At 52.1% G+C, this 10,187-nt stretch overlaps 2 protein-coding genes across 2 annotated transcripts; one reads left to right on the top strand and one right to left on the bottom strand.

The window, feature by feature from the left end:
• Positions 1–257: 257 nt before the first annotated feature.
• Positions 258–5,799, top strand: Epor (erythropoietin receptor). The gene is made up of 8 exons (XM_026399835.2): positions 258–372; positions 1,396–1,531; positions 1,967–2,145; positions 2,224–2,381; positions 2,864–3,017; positions 3,099–3,186; positions 5,007–5,094; positions 5,188–5,799. Exons 1-8 carry the CDS (start codon positions 258–260, stop codon positions 5,797–5,799), a joined length of 1,530 nt encoding a protein of 509 aa, XP_026255620.1.
• A 1,748-nt stretch (positions 5,800–7,547) lies between these two features.
• Positions 7,548–9,236, bottom strand: Swsap1 (SWIM-type zinc finger 7 associated protein 1). The gene is made up of 2 exons (XM_026399808.2): positions 8,991–9,236; positions 7,548–8,472 (listed from the first exon to the last, which is right to left on the bottom strand). The coding sequence occupies exons 1-2, from the start codon at positions 9,234–9,236 to the stop codon at positions 7,969–7,971; spliced, it is 750 nt and encodes a 249-aa protein (XP_026255593.1). The 3' UTR covers positions 7,548–7,968.
• Positions 9,237–10,187: the final 951 nt, after the last annotated feature.

Raw genomic sequence — 10,187 nt, forward strand, 5'->3', positions numbered from 1 at the left:
TGAGCTGTCCTTTGCCTCCAAGGGGCCACTGGTCCCAGGAGGGCCCCTGCCCCCTCCTGGCGGGTGCTTATCTCTGCCCAGGCTGCGTGCTGGTCCCGCCCCTTTGGGGAAGCTGCCTCTTGGAGGCTTCTGGCCGGGAAGAGCCTGCCTGGTCAGCTGTGTCCGGTGGAGGCAGCTGCGGAACCCAGCTGTGGACTGTGCCCGGGGCTGGTCCTCGGGGCAGGAGCCCTGGGCTCCCGGGGGGGCCAGGTAGAACCATGGGCCACCTCAGGGCTCCCCTTTGGCCCGGGGTCAGTCCTCTCTTTCTCCTGCTTGCTGAAGCAGCTTTGGCGCCCCCACTCAACCTGCCTAACCCCAAGCTTGAGAGCAAAGGTAAGAATGGAGTCTGTGTGGACGCCCACCCTGAGTCCTGGAGGGCAGTGCTGGGGCCTGAATTCCCACTCTGGGTCCTGGGGGCCATACTAGGTTCTGCACCTTCAGACTGGATCCTGGGGAGCAAGCTAGTGTCTGAATCCCCAGACCAGGTCCCAATGAAGCAAGCTGGGGTCTAAGTCCCCAGGATGGGTCTTGGGGAAGAAGTTAAGAGAGGGGCATAAGATTCTTATTTTAGGGCTGGGGATGGAGCTCAGTGGTAGAGTACTTGCCTCACATGTGTGAGGCACTGGGCCGATCCTCAGCACCACAGAAAAATAAATAGATACTTTGTGTTATATATATATATATATATATATATATATATATATATATATATATATATATATAATCATATATATATGATTCTTATTTTATCTTTTCAGGGAGTCTAGGACATGCTAAAGCCTAATGGAACAAGGGTGTGCTGGGTCTAGGCCTCCTGCAGTCTGAGTCCCTGGGGGGAGGGATCAAGCGGACCCTCCAATTGGGAAAAGAGGCTAAAGCCCGGGTAGAGTCAGAGAGGCCAGGCTGCAGGCGACTGTGAACATGTTTTGCTAGCGGGCGCCAGATCCCTAGCCCCATCGGGTGGAAGAAGGGAGCGGGGGACACGGTTGGCGCTATCGGGAGCCTGCTGGGGCAGATAGGGGACCGCCTCCTCCACACACACCCAGCAGTGCACACATCCAGGCCTGGAGCAGCGCGGGCAGCTGGGGGCCGAGGTCTTGAAGGTTGTGCACTGCTCAGCTGGCCACGGGGTGGGCGGGTGTGTGTAATGGCGTGGGGGACAGTAGGCAAGCAACCTGCGCTGGGGAGTTCCAAGGGCACCCCCTCTGCAGACCCCTGGAGGACCCTGCTCCGGGAGAGGGCGGGGCGGTGCTTCTTTTCTTATCGCGTCCGCACAGGCGGCGGAGGGAGGGGAAGGGGGCTGTGGCCAGGAACAGGGCTCGGCTTCCCTGACCCCCTCCCATTGTCACTTCCCAGCGGCCCTGCTGGCAGCCCGCGGGTCCGAAGACCTTCTGTGTTTCACAGAGAGATTGGAGGACTTGGTGTGTTTCTGGGAGGAAGCGGCGAGCTCTAGGATCGGCTCCCACAACTACAGCTTCTTTTACCAGCTCGAGTGAGTCAGGGCAGATGTCCCACCGGTGTGTGTGTGTGTGTGTGTGTGTGTGTGTGTGTGTGTGTGTGTGTGTCTCGAGGGGTGCGGTGCGGACAGGTAGAATTTCCCGGAGGCCCTAGCCTGAGATGTCCCCTAGAGCCTGGAGTTGGACGGCGCCTCGCGCTGTGGTCACTGGTGGAAAATCTACCAGGCCAGGGCTAACACCCCCCCTGGTGGCAGGTGCTGGAATACTCCAGTGATCGCCGCTTTCACGCGACCCCAAAACATCAGGACTGGGGCAATATAATTTCTATGCTGGACTCAGGCGTCACTACCCTGGAGCTGAGGCTCCCCCCGGTGCTAGAAACCAAAATGCCACCACAGTCTGGACAACACAAATTTCCCAGCTCCCCCTCCCAATTTGCTTCCTTCTCTCCTGGGTTCTCGGGCGCATAGGGGTGAGCCACGGAAGCCGTGTCACCTGCACCAGGAACCCACTGCCCGTGGCGCGGTGCGCTTCTGGTGCTCGCTGCCTACGGCCGACACGTCGAGCTTCGTGCCCTTAGAGCTGCAAGTCACAGTGGCTTCCTCGGGTACTGTGCGCTATCACCGTACCATCCACATCAACGAAGTGGGTATGTGCGCCGGGAACAGAGGAGGGGTCAGGGGAGGGGGTCTTAGTCTCCGCCCACCTGATCAACCCCACTCTGCAGTGCTCCTGGACGCCCCAGCAGGCCTGTTGGCACGGCAGGCCGAGGAGGGCGGCCACGTGGTGCTACGGTGGCTCCCGCCTCCTGGGGCACCTATGACGACCCAAATCCGCTACGAAGTGGATGTCTCGGCCGGTCACGGTGCAGGAGGATCGCAGAGGGTGAGGCCTGCCGGGACCGCCCAGCCCTAGCAGCTCCGCAGCAGACTGCCTGACCTCCCTAAGTCCCCACCCAGAAGGGCCCCACGGCCCGCCCTCGAGGCTCGGTCCCTCCAGCCCCATCCCTGACGGCCCACATCCCACTGCCTTGATGCCTAAGAAAGCTCCACGCTCATTTTCACGACCCCTTTGCCAATGCCCCGCTGATCCGCTTCAACCCCAACTTCTGTCACTCTTAAATCCCTAACCGCACACTTCAGCACCCAGTTCACTCTAGGCTGTCGGGCCCCGCCTTTAGGTAGCGCAGGTCCCGCCCTTTGTCATGGGATCTTTACTCTGATTGGCCTTGAGCTTTCCTGGGATACGCCCCCTACTCTCATTGGCTTAGACTCAGGCATTGCCTCTCTCTCCGACTAGCTGGATCCCTGCAGGGCCCGCCCCAAGCGCCCTTCTCTGTACATGTCCACCTTGTGCCCCTCGCCCAGGTGGAGATTTTGGAGGGTCGCACTGAGTGCGTGCTGAGCAATCTGCGTGGAGCCACGCGCTACACCTTCGCAGTTCGTGCGCGTATGGCCGAGCCGAGCTTCGGTGGTTTTTGGAGCGCCTGGTCTGAGCCTGTGTCGCTGCTGACTGCTAGCGGTGAGACCAGGTGGGGGTGTGGAAGGAGCTGCGGAGAAATGCTGGGCAAACCCATGCCCTGACCTCCTCCTTACCTCCTAGACCTGGACCCCCTCATCCTGACGCTCTCCCTCATCCTGGTGCTAATCCTGCTGCTGCTGGCCGTGCTTGCCTTGCTGTCCCACCGTCGGTAAGCGCCCCCCCCCCCCCAATTTGGGCACGTGGATGTTCCTTCCAGGAACATCTTTCTTTCACTAGGGAAAGCTAGACTTAGGAGGAAACACTCGCCCAAAGTGACCAGACCCAGATTCTTGGTTAAAATTTTCTGTCCCTGGGAACGTGCACCTGGTTTTCCTTGTACCTCAGTGTCTGCCCCTTCTTGGATTCCTTTGCTAGTTCCTTTTCCTAGTGTAATGACTTTTATCAAATCAACCAGATGGTCTTAATGGAAAGATTTAAGCTCCTGAATGGCCCTTGACCCTTGTTGTCAAGTTCCTTAGATGCTTAATGATCTGACTAGCCATTCTGAGGTCTAATTCCAAACACACACCGTGCCTTTTCACACCCCAAGTCTCTGCATCTGCAGTTCCTTCTGCCTGGGATGTCCTTCCTGCCGTGCCCACTAATTCACTTTCATGGCCTTGTTCACTTATTTGTGGGAAAGTACATATTGGGTACCAAAATGTGGTAGGCACTGAGGAGAGAGTGGAGAACAAGCCAGATCCTGCTTACAAGTCCCTGACTTTGTGGATCTTGTAGTTAAATCAACAAACAAGGCAGACAACAAACAAGGGCACCAACAAATACTTAATTATAAATTGCTATGAGTACACACACACACACACTCCCTGTCTCTTGCCGTGAGAAGCTTTGCTCTGCCTCAGGACTGCCAGCAAAGAGGCCATCTCCAGATGTCGGCCCTCAACCATGTGCCTTCAGAACCATGAGCCAAAATAAACTTCTTTATAACTCTTCAAAAAAAAAAAATTGCTGGGGCTGGAGTGTGGCTCAAGTGGTAGCGCACTAGCCTGGCATACGTGCAGCCTGGGTTCGATCCTCAGCACCACATACAAAAATGTTGTGTCTGCCGAAAACTAAAATAAATAAATATTTTTTAAAAAAATTGCTGGGCTGGGGGTGTGGCTCAAGCGCTAGCATGCTCGCCTGGCATGCGTGGGGCCCAGGTTCGATCCTCAGCACCACATACAAAGATGTTGTGTCCGCCGAAAACTAATATATATAATATATAATATATATATATATATATATAATATATATATATATATATATATATATATATTTAAATTGCTATGAGTGATATCCTAGAAACACATGACGTGGGTACATATATGATGGGATAGTTAGGGAAGGCTTCTGGAGTAGAAACCTCAGAGTTGATAGGAAGCAGCCATGTGAAAAGTGGGGAGAAGAAACTGCAAGTGCAAAGGTCCTTTGGTGGAAATGAAGTTGGGACACTGAAGCAGCTGTAAGAGATATGGCTGGAGCACTATGTGAGGGGGGAATGGTGAACGAGGCAAAGGAAATACCAGGAGGCTGATCACGCAGGACCTGTGGGGCAGGGGAAGGAGTTTGGATTTTGTTTTGTGTGTGTTGGGGATGGGACCCAGGGCCTCAAGAGTGCTAAGCATGCCTTCTACATGAGCTACATCCCCAGCCCTGGATATATTCCGAATGCTGAGAAACCACTGAAGGGAGTGATAAGAGTAGTAACGATAGTGCTCCTCTAGGCAAACCCTGGACCAGGTTCGGAGCTTGAGTCAGTCTATATTGAGCTCCTTGTCATCCTCACAAATCCGTTCTAATTAGCCTTCTGAAGGACCTCACTGATGCTTCAGCCAAAGCCCCTGTTCCCCAGTCCTGATGTACCCCTCTGTCTCCATCATGATCACAGGGACCAGGAATATTTGTTCACATGTGACTGGGGGCTAAGAGCAGTGGTGAGTGTTCAATGACTTATGTCCACCAAAATATTTCTATCAATTTTAACAGGGCCCTGAAGCAGAAGATCTGGCCTGGCATTCCAAGCCCAGAGAGCGAGTTTGAGGGTCTCTTCACCACCCACAAGGGTAATTTCCAGGTAGGTGGCCTGGTTGTCCCCCCAGAGCCTGGGGCTATCCTGCCCCTGAAAGAGGAGGCCCTGGCCTCTGAGCAGCCGGTTTTGCTTCTCCAGCTGTGGCTCTCCCAGCACGATGGCTGTCTCTGGTGGAACCCCTGCACACCCTTCACAGAGGACCCACCAGCCCGCCTGGAAGTCCTTTCAGAGCGCTGCTGGGGGGTTACCCAGGCAGTGGAGCCAGAAGCAGATGACAAGGGGCCTCTGCTGGAGCCAGTGGGCAATGAACATGCCCAGGACTCCTATCTGGTGCTGGACAAGTGGTTGCTGCCCCAGAGCCCATGCAGTGAGGACCTCTCAGGGCCTGATGGCAGTGTGGACACAGTGGCTGTGGATGAAGGTTCAGAAGCATCCTCATGCTCATCTGCTTTGGTCTTAAAGCCCAGACAAGAGGGGGCCTCAGCTGCCAGCTTTGAGTACACCATCCTGGATCCCAGCTCCCAGCTCCTGCGTCCTCGAGCACTGCCTCCTGAGCTGCCCCCCACCCCACCCCACCTGAAGTACTTGTACCTCGTGGTTTCTGATTCAGGCATCTCAACAGATTACAGCTCAGGGGACTCCCAGGGAGCCCAAGGGGGCTCCTTCGATAGCCCCTACTCCAACCTGTATGAGAACAGCCCTGTCCCAACCCCTGAGCCTCTGTCCCCCAGCTATGTGGCCTGCTCTTAGGACTCCAGCCTACAGATGCATGGGGATCCAACATGACTGCAACGCCAGTTCAGGTCCAAGACTGACCTGAACAGGAACGGACAGGCTGCCCTCAAGGCTAGGGGCATTGCTAACTTTGACTGTTTACCCGACCCATTCTGCTCAGAAAGTCCCAACTGTGCAGTATTTTATAATATGTATGTTCTTTTTTTTTTTTGTATATACATATATGTATAAAATGTTAAGTTTTTCTACTATGACTTCTGCAAACTCTCTGTAAGCCCCATATTTCCCTAGGCCATGGCCACAGGGGCAGCAGATAAAGTCCTTGATCTCACTCTGAAATTTTGGACCTGGCAATGTGAAGACTAATCATAATGAAATAAATTAGTCATGTAAATTACACTAGCTGGTGTAACAAGCAGCTCCTAGATCTTACTGGCTTAGCTCATTACATGGTTTCTCGCTGATATCCTAATTCAGACTGGTGGGAAGCCATTTTGGGATGAGTCAGAGGCCCAAAGTCTTTTGGTCTATAGCTTAGTCTTCTCTTGGGATGACCATGGGGTTCTTAGATCGATCCTCTACGTCCTGCCAGCTAATAAACAAAGGGATGCAGCAGAACAGCAGGAGATTCCACAGTTCATTTTAGGGATCTCATCTGAAGACAGTTGCTTTTCTCACATTCTACTGGTCAGAAAGTCATGTGACCCAACTAGAATCATGGGATGCTGAGAGATGTAATTTGTTGTACACCCAAGGAGAAGAAAACTTTTTAGTAACCCTCTATCTAGTCTCTATCACTAATAACAACAATAGGGGCTGGGGTTATGGCTCAGCTGTAGAGCACTCGTCTGGCGCGTGCATGGCCCTGGGTTCAATCCTCAGCACCACATAAAAATAAAGGCATTATTTACAACTAAAATAAATAAATTTTAAAAAAAACAATAAAACAGTATCTCACAGGGCTTTATTCTGAATCAGGCTTTTTTTTTTTGGTGCTGGGATTGAACTCAGGGGTACTCTGTTACTGAGCTACATCTCCAATCCTTTTTATTTTTTATTTTGAGACAAGGTTTCACTAAGTTGCTTAGGGCCTCCCTAAGTTGTTGAGGCTGGCCTTGAACTTACAATCCTCCTGTCTCAGCCTCCTGAGTTGCTGAAATTATAAGCTTGTGCGCTACACCTAGTCAGGCCATGTTTTAAAGAAAGCACTGGCTCCTATAATTGCAGGAGGCTGAGGTAGGAAGACTGCAAGTTCTAGGCCAGTCTCAACAACTTAGAGAGACCCTGTCTCAAAAATTAAAAAAACAACTGAGGATGTAGCTCAGTGGTAGAGCGTCCCTGGGTTCCATCCCCAGTACTGGGGACAAAAGGGGGTGGTGAGAGAAAGTACTGTGGTGATGCCAAATATCATTATGGCATTTAGCAGCAATTTTCATTTGGCCCCTTTTTAAAAGTTTGGCCTAATCAGAGAAAGCTGAAAACATGAATACTTTATGCTACAGAAATTCCACTTTTAAGTATATACCCTAGGTATATATCCTGGTACACCTATGTATACAGGACATGTTTACTAGAATGTTCAAGCAGTAAATAAGTCAGTCTGATGAATAAATTAGGGTAGAGTTGCCCGTGGATTAATATGCAACATCGAAAAAGGAATGAACTAGAAGATGTGGCTGAGTCTTAGTTACAATCTTAACTGGGCAAAGAAGGAAGCCTCAGATTACATTTATCATGAAACTCTTTATACAGTTCAAAACAGTAAAAAAAAAAAAAAAATCAATTGATTGGACATAATATGTACATGGTAATACTAGGGTGTTTTTGCTTGTTTATGGTATCGAGGATTGAACCCAGGGCCTCACACATGCTATGCAAGCTCTCTCCCCAACCTCTATAATGCTAATTTTTATTTATTTTTATTTTTTAGGTGTAGATGGACACAACACAATGCCTTTATTTTTATGTGGTGCTGAGGATCAAACCAGGGTCCTGCCCATGCTAGGCGAGTGCTCTACTGCTGAGCCACAATCCCAGCCCTATAATGCTAATTTTTAACCCCTATATATAGTGCTAAAGAGAAAAAGCACTTTATATTCTTTAAGTGATGAATCTGCACACGTTCCTGAAGTAAGTATTCCAGCCCCTGGAAACTGAGGCAGACAGGTTGTCACACACCAAGGTTCAGGGCTGGTCTCCAGAGCTTGAACTCTTGTCTGAGCTGGGGTCACAAGCCTGGGTGGGCCACCTGGTGATCTTCATCTCTCCATCTGGTTGGAAAGTCACACACCACTCTGTCCTGGGACCCAGCCCACTTGGCTCAAGGCAGGCTCGGATGCGGCACTCTCCTGGGCCTGGTGCATCTGGCTGCAGCCAGCACTGGGCAGGGAAATACCGCTGGAGCAGTGCCAGCTGCAGGGCATCCCCACTGTCTCCTTCCTCCTGAGTCTGGAGGGCCACCATGAGCCCACAGTCTCGGTTGGGTCCACGTCGGTGGCTGAAGTAGGCAACTGTATCCAGAAGCAAGGCAGCCAGGTAGGCGGCTTCCTGGGGCCCAGGGTCTTTTGCTAGGTACTCCTCCAGGCCATCAAGCAGCAGTAGGGAGGGGGCAGGCCCCGGAGCCTCATGGGCAGAGCACAGGAGCCGCAGAAGCTCTCCAGTTGAGGGTGGGTACTGGAAGCGAATCTTCTAGAAGATTCAAAAATAAGAAAAAAGAAAAAGAAAGAAAAGAAAAGGCCAGATTCAGCATAGGAAGTCAGACTCCCTGCAGTGGCAGCCCTGCTGTCCCAGACTCTCTCGCTCCCTAGACAGCTGGTTCCAGGGTGACAACGTGGTAAATATTCTCCTATTCATCCTTTTTCCAGCACTGCCATGTCCTAGTTAAGGGCCAATACTGCCAGAGGAAACCTGCCCCTACCATCACTCTCAGTCCGACCAAGCCCTGAAAATTTAGCTCCATTAGCCCCACCCCTCAATTAACATTGACCCCGCCCCCTGGGCCGCCTCTAACACCGCCCGTCTTGGGCTGGTTTTTCACTCAATTAAGTTCCGCTGGTTCCACCCCTCACGCACTCCTGACTCCACCCCTTCATGGCCGCTCGGGTGAGCCCTCCCGCCATCCCCGCCAGGGACCTACCAATCTATCACTCAATCCTCGACCCGCCCCACTATTGGCTGGTATGCCTCTGGTCCCGCCCCACCGTTACCTGCAGCCTCAGAGGGTCAAGCGCCGCACCGGTGCCGCGGGGCAGGCTTTGAAGAGGCCTACGAGTCAGGAAGAGGACAGGGCCTCGGCCCTCTCCTGCCGCCTCCAAGGCCGCCGCAAATAGCAGCGCTGTTTTTCCAGAGCCTGGAGCACCGAGTAAGAGCAAAGGTGGCCCCGCCTCTGCCGTGTCCTCCCCGGTCCCCACCGCGCTGCCCCGGCTTAGCACGCGCCTCAGCGTCTCCGCCATTCGCAACACGTCACTGTCCAATCGGGGGCGCATTCCCAGCCTTGATCCCTCCCAAACTGAGGCCTCATTGGTTACAGTAAACTTAGCTTCTCTATTGGTCCCTGGGGCTGTCCATCAAAAGTAAATCGTGTTTGCTAGCTCCCCCCCTGGGGACTGAGCAGATAACCTAGTCTTGAGTTTTAGAGAAATGGAGGAATTTAAGGGAGATAAGACCGTTCTCTGAGGGAGGCTGCTGGGGGAAGCAGCATGAGTACTATTACTGCGAGCTAATCAGCTAGTCAGCTAATCAGCATATCTTTTCCTATGCTTTCATCTTTAGTCTGTGCACGTCTCTAAGGTGAGTGTCTTGTAAGCAACATATACGCATTGAGTGTTGGAGCAAACAGGCCCAAATCACTGACATTACTTCAAGTCTCCTAGCCTAAGTTTGCTCACCTGTAAAATGGGTCTCATGGTGTCTCAGGGCAATATTGATGGGCTTGTGTCTGTGTGTGGTTTTGATGATGTCACCCAATGTAACTGAGAAGTGTAGAGGGATGAGTTGTGTGCTTGTGTCTCTACACACCTGAATATGGTGGCAAGTGTTTGGGGCCACAGGTTCAGGCACACTGTGTGCAAACAACAACGACACAACAAAACAGCAGCAGCTACCTAAGAGGCTCTGTGAGAAGAGGCTTCTCACCTTACGTTCTCATTGGCATGGGGGCTTCTCGAATCTTCCTTTTGCTGAGGGAAGGAGCGAAGGGGGAATATAAGACAAAAGAGGCAGGAAAGAAAGGGGCTGGGAGAGAGAAATTCAGTAGAGGTCTGGTTTGCCTTGTCACCTCTGTCACTCCAGGGCTCAGAACAGCGTTAACACATTGCAAGTCTCAAATATGTTCTTGTTAAATCAGCAAAGGAAGAAAGGTAGGGATTTTGAGAAACTGGGTGAGAGGAAGGAACGAAGTGAGT

The sequence above is a fragment of the Urocitellus parryii genome, chromosome 3, assembly GCF_045843805.1.
Source record: "Urocitellus parryii isolate mUroPar1 chromosome 3, mUroPar1.hap1, whole genome shotgun sequence".
NCBI lineage: Eukaryota > Metazoa > Chordata > Mammalia > Rodentia > Sciuridae > Urocitellus > Urocitellus parryii.